This window comes from Ostrea edulis, chromosome 2 (assembly GCF_947568905.1).
Source record: "Ostrea edulis chromosome 2, xbOstEdul1.1, whole genome shotgun sequence".
Classification (NCBI taxonomy): Eukaryota; Metazoa; Mollusca; class Bivalvia; order Ostreida; family Ostreidae; genus Ostrea; species Ostrea edulis.
This window is the reverse complement of record NC_079165.1, coordinates 32,167,482-32,183,785: the sequence shown is the minus strand read 5'-3', so window position 1 is coordinate 32,183,785 and position 16,304 is coordinate 32,167,482. Positions and strand designations below refer to the sequence as shown.

Genomic DNA, 16,304 nt, shown 5'->3' with positions numbered 1-16,304 from the left:
TCACTGCTTATTGAAAATCTGCCACGAATTACTACCAAAAAATTAAGCAGACTGCTGTTAATCAAGCTATTTCACGAGAGTGACCTTTTACATTCAATAGTTTTGCAACCTATCATCCTTTATTTGAGGGATGATGTTATATGTACTTAACAATGTACAAATATAGAAGTGGAAAAAAGGAGTTAGTGGACAGCGCTCTCAGACATGTAAATTGAAAATGGTACCGAGATCACAAGTTATTTCAGAATAAGATATCCATAACGCCTTAAACAAAGTACTACATGTACTTATAAAAGCATAATCACTGTTCGTTATCTTCACCTTGCATCATCTGTTATAATAGATTTAATACATATGGTATAAAAACCAATCATGATCTCTTTTCGGCATTTTACATGAATATGCATCATCGCTATGATAAAAACTAGACATGATGGAACTTGTATTTGGAATCAAGTTTTACTTCAGAGACCGACTCTTAATATAACGTTTGTTATTATATCGAAAATTCGCAAAACGGCTTAGTCATCTTGCTCTTGGATACCCGTTGTGGTGGTGATGATTGCCCATAATCAAGAAAAAATATTTGTAACCGAAACCTGTTACTATGCTACCGTAGAAATATCGATACATGGTCACATACTGCCCATCAACAGCCTTGTACGGACTGTTCACATCCTTAACAAATTCCACGTGGATCTCGATATTGGATTATTTTTCCCTGCGCAACATGTGTGCAGCTAAGTTATAAATACGGAATGAAATCACTTGTCTGTCCTATTCTGAGACGACCTCACAATGATTCTGATTTGAATTGGTAGACTTGGGGAAATTTGTCATCATTTCCTGTGGTTTCGTCAATGAACGAGTGTGTGAAAAACTACATGTATGTGGACTTTTTCACCTATGGAAGCGATTTGAGTTACACGAAGCTTTCTGTGTTTTACTATTTATCATCAGTGTTTTCATAACCAGTATGCATCGTCCCAAGACACGACATGAAATCAAAAGTTCTAGTTTTGATGGCATTCCTCGCCAACATTCGTCGTCCAGCTTGCTCGGACGGTAAGTTTTTTTTTTTTATTATTTGTGCTTTGTATTTTAAAACGTGATGGAATTAAAATATTTTTTTCTGTTTCCTGTATATATATTATTTCACATCAGTTCATTTTATCTTGACATAGGTTAAGATTTTCATTCAAATTTTATTCCACGTAAACTTTCACCAAACAACCCAGACAGTGGAATTCAGAATTTAAACACCTCTACTTTGGGGTTTTCATTATTTAAGACCCCAAGTGGATTTGTTAAAAAACCTATTGGGACTTTCAAAATTTGATAATCATTTATTAGTTGAGCAGTTAATATATATAGGACAAATTCTCTCCTCCATTAATTGCGCCATTATGACTCTTTTATCGAATTGTCATTTGTATGCACTCATTGATCATGGTAAAGTAATTTCTAGGCATTAATTGCCGCTGTATCACAGAGGTGTATTCTTTACTGACGAACGAGTCTTAACAGTGTGAAAAACTCATTTAAATAATCAAGGCACGACAGATTAGAATTCATATTGGCAGTATTGCAGTTTGTAAGATTGTTGTTACATGTTGTAATTTTTCATTGATTTTATGTGATGTGCTGCTGATATAATACAACATCACTTCATTTGCCCGATAATTATAAAGTGTCTCCAGATAGAAAACCGGTCACTGATCAAAATGTAAATTGACGTGCAAGCTTGCTATAAATTTCATACTGAACGACAAATAATGTTTCTCATTTCCAACGAAAACAACTCTATTTCCTCATTGTAAAAATTGGATACGAACAATTAATTGTTCTACAGCAATTGATCTGTATGTTATACCATCCTTTCAAACCTCAGGGTCATAGTATTTGTTAAGCCACAAAATGTAGTTCTTTCCGAACACTTTAAAAAAAAATAGGCAAACAAATTTCAATGGAATTAATTTAGAAATAAATGTATTCGATATCTGGACCAATGGAATAAGTATTGAACCACTACCGCTGTGTCTTGTCAAAGAGAATGCAAACCAACAAAGAATCGTTCAAATCTGATGTTGGTTCATTCAGTTGAAGAGAACAATGCCAAGGTTCCCTAGATAGGATTGTTAAAGTAAAAATGTAGAATGAAAGTAGCTATTCCCTATTTTCTTTTCAGTTTGTAATCACATATTTGCTTTTATCAAAATTTATGTCCCTATATCAGAAAAAAGAACGACTTGGAAATTCTTTGATGTTCAAAGCAAAAACATCATGAAAAAAGGTGCTATTGTCCGTTAATTTGAGCATTGTTTTGATACAAGAATGTACAGTATTTAAGTCGAGCCAATTGACATATTTTTTTCCTGTTCACGAGATGACGACAAACATCTTCATGAATAACATAGTAATTATAATACTGTCATTACAGACGGTTGGAATCCAAGTCAGTAGGCGGGTCATTAAGTTCATCAGTTGGTTCAGGGTATAGTGGGAAATCTTCCTCCTGATCATTCATACTTTTGACAAGAAAAGTCCCTTAAATTGTTTGGTAATCCAGTGGATAAATCATTTTAATCAAATCTAAGGACATTGATTATGCAGTACAACATGACTTGTTTTTGTCTGTCAAGTTTTATTCCTATACTGTCTGTCAGTTAGAAGACTGTCGAACTACAAAAACACACTCTGTAAAACTGATTTCTCTACCATGGAGAGAAAGAGCTCTAACGTCATATTAAACAAATCATTTATACCATCATATATAAACCAACAATATACATTAGTATCTAAAAAGGCAAGAACAGTTGTATGTATCTGCAACAACTTGATAATGTCGTAAAGGTTAATCATAGTCCCTTATAGCACAAAGTTTAATTTTTCCTTTCATTTTTTTAAAATCGAAATTTAGAATTTTATATTGGTTTGTTAGTATGACTTTACATAATCAAGGTGTTGGAACGTCTTCCTCCAGTGTCACTTTAAAGATTCAAAGTAAATTCAACAACAGATTCTAAATAGGTTACAAATGACAACAACAGATTCTAAACAAACGACAATGTAAGGTTACGGTGCATCCAATAACAGAATTGATCGATACATCATCTTATTAAACTCATTTAGTTACCTAAATTAGTAAACGATAACACCTTGAGTTTGACTTCCTCTGCTTATTAGCGAAGCATTATTCAGAAGGATTTCGATGTTGTTCACTGGTTCTTGATTATGAGAGCTTTTTGGAACGGAAGTCCCCAAATAACGCTAAATGGCTGGATCTTTAGGTTATAGTTTTATGATTGTCTGTGACTTTCATTAATAGACTTCCTTGTTGACCGAAATCTGGTTAGTTGATAAGTGGTCTTTTTCTATATCAAGTCCATGGTTGCATATTTAACGCGCTATGAAGTATGCCGGCGGGAAATGTCACAGTTCATACCTTCATGTATCCCCCCACCCCCCAAAAAAATTGTATTTCTTACATTTACATTCTACTTTCATTTCTGTCGAAATTCAAAGTCGTTAAAATAGATATACATTTGTACATGTACTATATTTATCAAGTAATACTTATAGCGCATTGTTTACACCAGCAACACTTTTATGGGTATGAGACATCCAACTTAATGCCGTTATTTATTTGCAAATCAAACCATTATAACGACCGTAGAATTACAAAATTCTTACTTTAAACAAGACTGTTGAAACCTCTGTAACATCAACGTATTTGACAGTAGCATACCTAGGTTTAAAATTGATCATATGCAGAATATGCTCTCGTGTGTCGAATCAGTTGAGCGACACAGACACCATATTTAGATGGTAATAGAATATTGCTAGTAGACATAAACATGGAGAATTGACGATGGAGAAGCTGAAGTGTTAGTTTTCCATTAATACTTATGTTGAATATAATATGAGGCAGATATGAAATACCCTGTGGCACATGTATCTTTTATTTCTATTTGATTAACGATATATCGAATCGACATATGAATGAAAGTCAGTATTGTTAATAGATAAATTCTATGGTCGTTTTAACGATCTAGCTTGCCAATGCAAGCTGTCATTGGGTTAAGTGCCGTGTTTCATACCAACTGTTCGGCCGTTCTTGGCACACTAATATTCCCTACGGAGTATTCCGTTTTCCTGATCAAGACATAGGACACACGTCGAGTGTGACCGGTCGACAGATGATGCTTACTCCTCCTAAATGTTGTAGATTCTAGTTAGCTTATTTAAAATTGTAGCGAAGTATTTTATTCTTACACACAATCTACAAAAACTTTTTCAATAACTTATTTTCGTGGTTCGAGAAAAATAACATGTCCATGAAAGGTGAAGATAACGAACAGTGATCGATCTCATAACTCCTACAAAATAAGGGTCTTAATTTGGTGATTAAAGAGTTATCCTTCTTCATAGTAGTTCACTTCCTTCTCTTCGTGGATTAGTGTCCCCCCAATAAAACATTATACTTTACGTTGACGATGTAGTACTCGGTTTTCTTTTATACGAAAACACTATAGGAAACGCTTACTGCTTCAAGAAATCAATAGATAACCTTTCCTGATGACTGCATTCACACACACACACACACACACACACACACACACACACACACACACATATATATATATATATATATATATATATATATATGATTGTATATTGTTTAACGTCCCTCTCGAAAATATTTCACTCATATGGAGACATGATGTGCCGGTGAAAGGCTGCAAAATTTAGGCCTATGCTCACACACACACACACACACACACACATACATATGTATATATATATATATATATATATATATATATATATATATATATATATATATATGATTGTATATTGTTTAACGTCCCTCTCGAGAATATTTCACTCATATGGAGACATGATGTGCCGGTGAAAGGCTGCAAAATTTAGGCCTATGCTCACACACACACACACACACACACACACACACACACACACACACACACACACACACACACACATATATATATATATTATAATAATAACACTGCCCGTTCGTCCTTTTACACTGTCCATGTTTTGTGCCACGATATACATGAACACCGAACAAAAGGACTCTTTTCATATCAATAAGTGACAACGGACAATGTCAGAGGATGGGGTGTGTAATTACCAGCTTGACAAATTCAGTATGTAAGTGGGTAATTGTGAGAAATAGGCACTTGTTCTATTCCTAGTGCACAAAGTCAAAGATCAATGCCTCAAAGCGAAGGTTACTTTCGAATTTGACTTGACTTTTCTTATATCTCTATATTTTGTATGCGATGTGAAAGTAGTTAATGGTAAAATAAGGACCCCAATTGATTTTAGGACACTAACTCAAGGTAACAATGACAGTATTTTTTATTGATATAATCTATGCTTTGTCAGTCTCCTGGTTTCTCTGGTATTTATTTCGTTCGGCTGTCAAACGATACAGATTATGTAGCCTAGTTGCCAATAACAGTTTTATCCGTAATATTTACTAAACTAAACTTGAGTTACCAAATGTTATTCTCTAAATTAATTTTCAATTCTAATAATCGTTTCCATATAAAAACATCCATCATTTAAAATCCTTTTAAGAACTTCATATTCTGAACAATAACTGTCAACAATAAATAACACAACACCCCCCCCCCCCCTCAAGCGAAAATTGCACTGCTCGAAAATATAAGTGATAGTAATGTATACACATATCTAAGTTAAATACTGAACTCGAGAAGTTTGTGATACTGCATAACTCAAAGATGAAGGAATATAAATGAAGTCGTCTTTAGACTAAAACATGACTTTATGTTAAACGATTCATTTAATCTTCTCTTAATCTTAAACGAGTCTGACGAATCTATCTTAAATACAGACTTCCTAGAATTTGTCTGTTTATGATGACGGTGGACTTGTCCTAAGATACACTTTAGCTTGTTTGTATAAAATACTCTGTCTGCTGAATGACATGTGACCAATATGAAACTAGATACCTTCATAAGACGCAAACACCCGCACTTAAGTGTTTGCCCTTAAATGAACTCTCCTTGGTACATGGGTAACTAGCGAAGAAACCACAGTAGTTTTTGTATGGTTCACATAAATATACATGTATCAAATTGGGCATAAAATGCTCCGATGTGCATGTGGTGCAAATATATCTTATTTTGGTGTTCCATGTAATGAATTCATTACCAATAGGAAATTAAAGAATTCAATGACGCATGAATTCTGTGTAGAAAGGAGTTTTGGAGAAAAGTTTCATCTTTTTTTTTTTAAACCAATTGTCTCCATTATATTCATTCATAATTAATTGAAAATTTAAGTATGCAATTTGCTTTACTTTGATTAATTGGTACTATAATGACAGTTTCCAGGAATCGAACCTTCTCTCAAAATTGAAATGATAACGAACTCTGCTGAAAAATGATTATAATTTTTTTTAAATAATAGTGTTAACATAATGTTCATTATTTTATTTCTATATCCAGGAATAATGTTTGCTTATAGGTTTCTATCATTTTGTTTTACTTGCCGATACAGAAAATTATAGCTGATCATTATAAAAACGTTATGTGATCATTCTAACCCTAACCCTGAAATTTGTAAAGTGGGTTAATAGTATTAAGCAATGTATTCTAATGAAAACAAATTATTTTGATATTGGCATAGCTACACATTGAGTCACGTGAACAAATATAATATAAACTTATCTTGTTCCCGTTTTTCTCTGATTGGCTTCATTTCCCCCCAATGTTCTCTACAAAGTTAATGGCGTTAAAGCCGTTGACAGCAATTAATTCTTGGCAATTCTGTGTTCTTTTTAATTAGGAATATAAAGCGAAGTTTCTCAATAATATATAATTTTTCATGACATTTCACTTGCATTCTATATCGTTTCTGCAAAAAAATTCTTGGGGTATATTACCATGTCTGTTTAGAGTCAGCATAGTTTTAAAGGTGCTTGTCTTTAAAGGTAAAAATGTAAAATCAGCTCATATATGTATTACTGTAGCAGGGAAGGGGAGCAAAATCTTTGGAACAGTGGGGTATCAAACCCGAGACCCTTACATTACTAAGTTAGGTGATCTAACCACGGACACAATCGATGGTCATTAAAAGTGAAAAACAAATTGGTGGAAAATCGTGAATGAGTCCAATTTATTAAGACTTATTTTTTGGAAAGCGTCCTAAGCATATCTCTAGGCCTACGTCAAGTACCAGCTGATAAAAACCCAAGGCTTAAAAATAATTCTTAATCTTTCTAATTTGGAAATCAAGGACTTAATTTTCAGATGAAACGTTGCATTGTAAGAACGAAATTCCCGTAGAAAGGTAGGTGCTTGCACTAGAGAGATCGATCTTAGACCTAAAAGCATTGTTCTTACAATGTAGCTGGTATCTGCTCGATATGGATAAAATATTCTCACTGTGACGTAAAAGTCGAGAGCACTCGATCAATAAATCAATCCACCAATATTGTTAAACTCCACATGTGACAGGATTCTTTCAGCGTCTCATTATTTACCGGGGATGGAGAGTTGTCTATGTTGTTTGCCTTGAAATACACCTCGCCCATACTTGACGTTTAGTTTTTGTTATTTTGGTTTTACATCAGTATCAAAGCATTAAGGTGGCTCCTTTTTATTTTAAATTGTGTTTATTCTACAAACATTCCGGCAAAGCGAACAACAGAAGAAGTGTTAAATCACACGCAACAAGAAATCATGTATGCCCCGTATCTCTGTTACCATTAGTCTTTTATCATTATCACCACTGATCACAATTTCAGCTAAAAATTGAGTAAAATTAGGGAAAATGTCATTATGTTATAGATAATTATTCCAGCAGTTGCTTTATAATAAATATGTATACATTTGGGGGTTTTTCAAATGGAAAACACTAAAAGAAAAAATTACATAATATATATCGCATCCTTGCAAAGCGTGCAATATAACCCTACCTGAATGGGTATTTCTCTGACCCAAACGCTTAATTTTGATACTAAATTAAATAGGAACAACTGCTTCACAGAAAACAATATAAAAATGTGTCATCACATTTTTACCCCAGGGACAAAAATGTAAAGGATCCCTTGAAATTTCAGGGATTTCAATACATTTGTTTAAAGTCAGTATTACGAAAATTCTATGATCTAATTTGTAAATAAAACCGCTCATTTGGTCGAATACTGAGTGACATGTTTGATACCAATAATTAGGCCGTTCTTTAGGTACTGATTGTGACTACGGATAACTCGTTTAAGGGACCAAGACAGGTGCGACCGGTCAGTACGAGACACTTGCTCCTGAGCCCTTGGTCTGGTGTTTCTAGTGGTCCGTAGATGCCTTAATTACTCTACATTTTGCTGTATGAGATTTATGAGGTCACCGTGCGTTGTCTTCACCTTTTTTCATTGAAAACGGTTAGTAGTAAGTGTTCATTGCGCAACTATGTAATATGGTGAGACATTGAAGTACTTGACACACATAGTGATGAAAAGTTTTGAATTACCTAAGCCAGGGTTATTTCGCTGATTTCAGTCTCAATGGATAAATCTGTTGTTCACAACTTCTTACTAGAGGAATATTGAAAGTTACTGCTAGGTTGGGTGTGAGAGGATCAATTATTCAAACGTGATAAAATTCTCATATATCTCCATTCCAATAGAAAGGAAAACTATTCAGTCATTACTTTCATACTACACGTACCATGAAAGTTTCTATTTTGTATTATGTAAATGAAGATATCAGACCGATGGTATGTATTACTGAAGGGGAATTAAAAATCGATGGAAACATTAGACTCGGTAATTGTTTTACGAAAATCCTGCGGTCACCATGGGACCCCTCCAGCTACAGAGGGAGTGCGACAAATCATGGACTTTACCGTGCCAACACCTACCGCAATCTCGGTTTTTAAGGTATCATCCGAAGGACTCGTGACTCTCAGTACTGAGTCTTGGCACCTGGCACCGAAATAGTCACTTGCAATATGTACTTATTGTGTATAATTAATGTCTTAGGCGGGGAATCGAACCAACGCCTCTGGGTTGCTATGCGAACTTCGAAACCAATACACTACCAGGACCAGATGCGTCACGCTTCAAAATATTGATTGAATATTGTTTTACGTCCCTCTCGAGAATATTTCACTCATATGGAGACGTCACCACTGCCGGTGAAGGGCTGCAAAATGTAGGCCTATGCTCGGAGCTTATGACCATTGGGCAGGGAGGGATCTTTATCGTGCCACACTTGCTGCAACACGGGACCTTGGTTTTTGCGATCTCATCCGAAGGACCGCCCCATTTAGTCGCCGTAAGCGCTGAGTATAAGCCTACAGTTATTTGATAAAACAAAATAGTAGATGTAAATATTGGTTGTTATGCTAATGTTCGAGAAAACTAGCATGGGCATGATGAAACTAAATTCAGCAGTTCAAAGTCCGATTGCGTTGTCTTGAGATCGAAGGGATACATGCGGACAATAACCGTGTTCTGTGTTATAAAGAAAGGCTATGCCCATTTAAGACTGCTTCCAATTATGTTCTTGGCATGTGGTTGTCATCTTTTCTATAACAAGCACTTAGCATACATTAGAAAATATCTGGCCTAGAGATTGTTCTGGTTTTAGAAAACGTATTCATGTTTGTCGGATGGGATGTTAAAGGATGGGGCATCCAATTTAAGGTATTCAATGTATAATGACTATATTTCATATCTACTAAATGGATGGTGGAATTTTTGTAATAATGGTATCATTTTGAAGGGTTCATCAAATAAATTTAATCCACCATAGGAATTTAAAATTTTTTGTTTACTGCTTGATTCATTTCATCTAGAATTTAACATTGAAGTATATGGGAAAAGCATGTTTTATTACAATATTTTAAAAAGAAATTATATTTTCATACAAATCTCTTGGTAGAAAGTTACAAACACTTTCTCTTAATGAAAATATGAAATAAAATCAATCATTGACCACACACATTTTTAGAAAATTAGATTTTTCTTATTTTTATAAAGGGCAGACAACTATTCCAAAAAGTTTAAAGTGCAAAAAGATCAGCTTCTAATCATTTACCAGTCATGTGAATTTCATCTGCTTCACTTTCATCATTATTTAACAATAAACATTTATGTTGATCTAAATCCTTCAAAATTGTTCATTATCCTTTCATTATACATGGAATACCTCAAGGATCAAAAACCCCTTGACAGGTAAAAGATCCTTTCTCTGCTTTTTCGAAAAGAGCGCTCATTTGGAGCCGTTAGGGAAACTAAATAACCAATCATATTTCAGTTAACCACTGAGATATTAGCAAAAATCGGCGTTAGACCCAAACCAATCAATCACCACCACTATGTACAAAAATGATAAAGTGTAATTCAAAATTGATAGCGAAAACTCCTAATTTAATTACTTAAAACCCCTTAATTGTATTAAGAGGCGATTAAATGGGGCGTTTTTTTCCGGATGAGACCGCTAAAATCGAGGCTCCGTGTCACAGCAGGTATGGCGCGATAAAAAAAAAAATCCCCCCCCCTGCTCAATGGCCGTAAGCGCCAAGTAAAGGCCTAAATTTTGCAACCCTTCCCCGGCAATGGCGACTTCTCCATATCAGTGGAAAAAATTTCGAGCGTCCTGCAATATTCAATCAATCACATCAGTTGATATTATATCGGTGTATGAAGATTATATTTTAACCTGATATGAATACATGTATGTCGTTTTTCATGTACATGCAATATATATATTGCATTTCATTACTGTTGCATTGCGGAAAATTCGGCCACGGTTATTCAGCAAATAAGTTACTAACTCACCAGTCGTCGGCGACTAGTAAATTACTAAGATGATGCCGACATTACAGGATTGATGCAGCCAGTGATCCGACACCTGTTTCAGCTTAGATTGGTCAAAGGGGATTATAGTTGGACGCGGAAATGATATCTTCAATTTATTTCCAAACTACTGAATTGGTTCCCTTGGCTACCCTGATTTTTTTTATCACCACAATGAAGACCCAATACCGGTATATTATACTGCACATATTAAATTACAAATATGTAAGTTCTGCGATCAATACCAGGTGCATGAGAAGACTAAATCCTATTACCTGCCAAACCGCACACAGTGAAACCAGTCCTTACAGCTATAGCGTGATAGCAATCTGAATTTGATTTGATTCACATTCGGTTACAAACTAATGAGTATCATGATAATCTAAGAATTTATTATATACCCTTCAATGTTTCGTATTTTCCCTCTTAATATATACCCATCAATGGGTTTTTTCTGTATTTCCTTATGATATACCCATCAATATTTCGTTTATTGATTTTTTTTTTTTAAATTTGATACTGTGGACTTCAGAGTTTGATCCGGTTTTCCGGATCACCACACTGTGGTTTTCTGATTCCGTATCAGTATCCTCTGAAACTGATGACGTGACAATGCATCAACGCAACGTATTTTTTGTGGAAAATACCAACTATAATTTCACTGTATGTCTGTGCCTTTGATTTACTGTCTTATAAATGTGGATTCAAAAATACATAAAAGGGTATATAAAAAAATTATCAGTTGGATCACGTCTCGTTGGCAGGCGCGGATCATATCAAACTCGACGCTGATCAAGATATAGGGCCGGTGACAGGTGTGACTGGTCGACAGGAAATGCTTACTCCTCCTAACCACCTGATCCCACCTCTGGTATATCCAGGGGTCCGTGTTTGTCCAACTCTCTATTTCTATTTCGTATTCTCTATAGGATCTATGAGATTGATCACTGTTCGTTGTCTTCACTTTTCATCTTACTGCAGTAATAATATAATTATACATGAATGTATGTGTGATTTATTTGCCTGCATGCAATATATTTATAAAATTTTCTAGTAGTACTCAGATCGTCTTTAAAAATTTGTAGTTGCGAAAATAAGAGCCATTTTAAAACTCACTTTCTCGAGTTAACTTAGAAACGAGTTTTACGGTCATTTGCCATTCATTACAATCGCCATGACACTTACACGAATAGCTGACCTGTGTACATCGACGGCGTTTTGAATATTAACAATACTCACTCTCACTCATATATCGATTACATGTAAATACATGTATATCCCAGTGAACTCGAAAAAAAAACCCCAGTCTTCTATATCTGCTTCATATTTGGATACTTTAATGAATATAGACGATAACGAAAAACTAACAACACGTCAACTTTATGACAAACAGTATGACCAGTTTCTCCATCGTCAACCCATACCTATGAAGCAATATTTCATTACTCTATGTACCATATACAGTGCATGCTTCTTTCAACTGATTCGATACGCGATAGTTTGTTATGTGTATGATCTATTTTTAATCGAGATAGGCTTTTAACACTTTTGTTTAAAGGTCAGCATTTCGCGAATTCTTTGGTCGTTATAATGATCTACTTTGCCAATACAACTTGTCATTAGGTCGAATGCTGTCGGGCGTGTTTCATAGCAGTTTTAGGCAGTTATTTGCATACTGATTTGACAACGAATTATCAGTTTATTTTCAACAAAGATAAGGCTCACGGTTGATGTGACTTAGCTGCAATAATGTAGCCCTCTCTGATTTTTTTTTTTTTTTTTTTTTTTTTTTTTTTTTTGGGAGAGGGCTACAACTCCTTAGGATCTCCGTAATGGTGCAAATGCGGGAGTGATTCACTCCCGCAACATTTGCGCTCATTCTAAACATTTCCTGACTTTCTTTACGTAAATAAAATAATATTCTATGTTTCTTAGTCAATATATAAATTTACAACCTGCAACTTTAGATTTGTGAGGCTCTATTCTACCGTTTTCAACAATTTCGATACATTCCAATTCCTCGATTCATATTTGTGCGCCATGTTTGATGTACTGAAGTTTCAACTTCCGATTGCCAAGTCATTTGCATATGCCATATAAGGTAGTATTTACATCAATGGACAAGTATGGAGGCGAAAGTTATTTCGTCGGTATTGAAAAGGTTTGAATTAAATATCAAGTTAAAAACCGAACAGCAGAGTGTAAAATCTTTCTGCAACAATATGATTTCCTTTCTTTGTCGAAGTGGCTCGAGTAACTACATTTTCGCGCTGATTGTCAATGTTTAGGCTTTCATTAGATCCACCTACGAGATCTCGCGATAACAAGCATGGCGGAGCAGACGAAGAATTTTGCATGCTGTACATTATATTTAATGAAAAACACCTTTATTAGACATGCCCGAGCACAAAGTTGGTACTCCTTTTGGTGTAAACAACATTTGGGACTAATACACAGAGTTTATTATCGGTTATTCATAAAATTATTTTGCACCATTACGGAGATCCTATGGAATTGTAGCCCTATCCCGAAAACGTCAAAATAAAAAAAAAATTGGATAGGGCTACATTATTGCAGCTAGATGTGACTAGTAAACAAGGGATGCGTACTCCTGCTAGGCACGTGATCCCACCTCTGGTGTGTCCAGGGGTTCATGCTTGTCCTACTCTCAATTCTGTATTCTCTATAGGATTTGTTATCTTCACTTTCTGATTATAATCCAAAAACAAGTTCGGAGTATATTGCCAATCAGGCTATCTGTCCATGGATTAGTTTCAGTCCTTTTAAATGATTTCCATTTTCACCTGCAGTCACTGGACTGCAGAGACAGACTCGCCATTGGACGATCAATTTTGAGGTCGCAAGGTCTCAAATCAAGCAAACTGAACACTGATATAAAAAACAAATTTCCGGACGATCTCTATTAATTTTGGGGTCAATACTCTAAGGGTCAGGGGAATTGGACTCTGACAAAATAAAATGACTTCCGTGTCTCAATCCACCTGCAACAAACATACTTCATAACCGCGCGATGAGATAAGGAAGATCCCCATTGATTTTGAGATCCAGAGGCTACATACACTAGACACTGATGTCAGAAAACGGATCCCATGTATAAGATAATTTCCTTTTTTATCTGAAGTCATATTTCATATAAGATTTTCCATAAAATGACTCATCTGTCGCGATATCTTAGTCTTAAGGGTGTCTTAGTGTTAAGGGTGTTCGCTTCGGGACTGGAAGACCCGGGTTGGACTTTTGACCTCGTCGTCGCATCAATCGTGAGACCATTGCAACATACATCTGTAGGTACACTGTGTACAAGGCTATGGCCGTAGTATGTATCACGGTCATCAAACAATGGTAGCTGATATCAGTAAGAATTTTACATAATTTCACAATTTCCAACAACTGTTCACATGTATCTATTTGCGTTACTTACTATGATGATTAAGTAAACAGTGGTGTAATTTCAATACTATTTGCTGTTGTTTACTCACCTAAGTTTTGTAGAATGATTAACAATTTTTTAAGATGGCCGTATTCGATGTTTTTTCTAAGAATCTGAATGACCTTAAGTTGATGATGACCGTAATATTAAATTCATTTGGGTTTTTTTATTGTTGTACAGTCAGGTAAATATTTAATGTTATTTATGTGCCAAAAAGGGACAGGGAAATAAGTGATAGTTATTGAAAATCCCCTACCGAAAAAAGCAGTTGCAAATACGAACTGTTCTTAACTGTACTGTGCTTAAATCAGTTCATAACCCAATATGAAAAGTGAAGATAACGATCAATGTCGTAAATCCCATGAAGAATAAAATATTAAGTTGGATAGACACGGACCCCTAGACATGCTAGAAGAGGATCAGGTGTTTAGGATGAGTAAGCATCCCTGTTGATTGGTTAGACCCGCCGTGAGCCCTCTGTCTTGATCAGGTAAACGGAGTAATCCCTAATCAAATTCACTATTAATTAAGAACGGCCTTACAATTGGTATGACATACGTCAGACAGCATTCTATCTAACTACAGGTTGTATTTGCAAATAAGATCATAATAACGATTATATCAGAATTTGCGAAATGCTGACTTCAAACGAGATTGTGAAACTCCTTTAAAAATATTACAAGAACTAAATGAGAAGATTCTATAGAACCAGTGGTGTCCTGATTAAACAAGTTACGGTAATACAAAACTAACAAAGAAATATATTGAGCAAGCTTCAAAGAACAGCTGCACATAATTTGTTTTGCTGATGTTGCTTGCATATTAATGTAAAACTTATACGGTACCAATTTTGATGCACCAGATGCGCATTTCGACAAATAATGTCTCTTCAGTGATGCTCAACCGAAATGTTTGAAATCCGAAATAACAATGGAATGTTAGAGCTATTATAGCCAAAACCAGCGTGCCAAAAAAGTGGAGTCAAATTCGTCTAAGGATAAGAGCTATGCATGAGGAAGATAATCCTTAATTTTGAAATGAATTTCTAAATTTTATAACAGCAATTGATTATACATCCGTATTTTCAATATGACTAATCATGGCCCTGCTGGCATTGAGAAGACGATTTCCCCAGACATTACCATGTGAAACTTTGACCCCCTATTGTGGCCCCATGATACACTCCGGGGCCATGATTTGAATATGTACTACCTGTGGATGCTTGCATATCAATGCAACTAAGCATGGCAATGTTGCTTTGAAGAACAAGATTTTTCCTTACGTATTCAAATATAAACTTTGTTCCTCAGTTGTGAACCCACCATATCCCCGGGGCTATCATTTAAACAACTTGAATCTATGCTAAATGAGGATGCTTGCAAATCAATATGACTCCTGCATCTAATATATTCCTTGGTGTAATGTTGCAAAATCAATGATTTATTTAGATTTATGCATGATAGGAACATAAATTTTGTTGGAGTCTTTTACTGTAGTTATTGTAAAAAATCTTGTTAAAAATAAAATATTTCAAAAGTCTAAGCTATAGATGAATGATCAATGATACATTTCAAAATATTGAATCCAAGGGCAGTAACTCTGTTTCTTTTGATTTCTTTATCAAGTCTATTATGCGATGATTTCCTTTATTTTTTACAGACATTTTGTATATTTTTGTGAAGATATAGTTTCATGAAATTGTTATGAATGCTACTATCTATCGTCATAACCAGTTTGTATGGAATTTTGAAAACGCTGTATAAGGAAAATTGCAATTTTCTGACGGTGATATATATGGAGCGCCAAATTAACATAAACTCAAATAATTAAAGATATCTTCAATTATTTGAAGATATCATCAATTCATTTGATGCGCGCAACAATTGAATTAAAGATCTCTACAAATAATTAATGATATCTTCAATTCTGAATTATTGCGCGCATTAATTGAATTGATGATAGCATTAATTCTTCAGCTGAATTGATGCGCGCTTTAAT

The 16,304-nt window shown here is 34.9% G+C and overlaps 1 protein-coding gene across 1 annotated transcript in view; it reads left to right on the top strand.

Annotated features, from left to right (window-relative positions):
* The first annotated feature begins 788 nt into the window (after positions 1-788).
* The window catches only part of LOC125682219 (GTPase-activating Rap/Ran-GAP domain-like protein 3), a 117,414-nt gene continuing 101,898 nt past the window's right edge, over positions 789-16,304 (top strand). Inside the window, exon 1 of the mRNA XM_048922678.2 lies at positions 789-1,065. Coding sequence (XP_048778635.1) covers positions 977-1,065 — 89 coding nt within the window. The 5' untranslated portion in view covers positions 789-976. The remainder of the gene's footprint in view (positions 1,066-16,304) is intronic.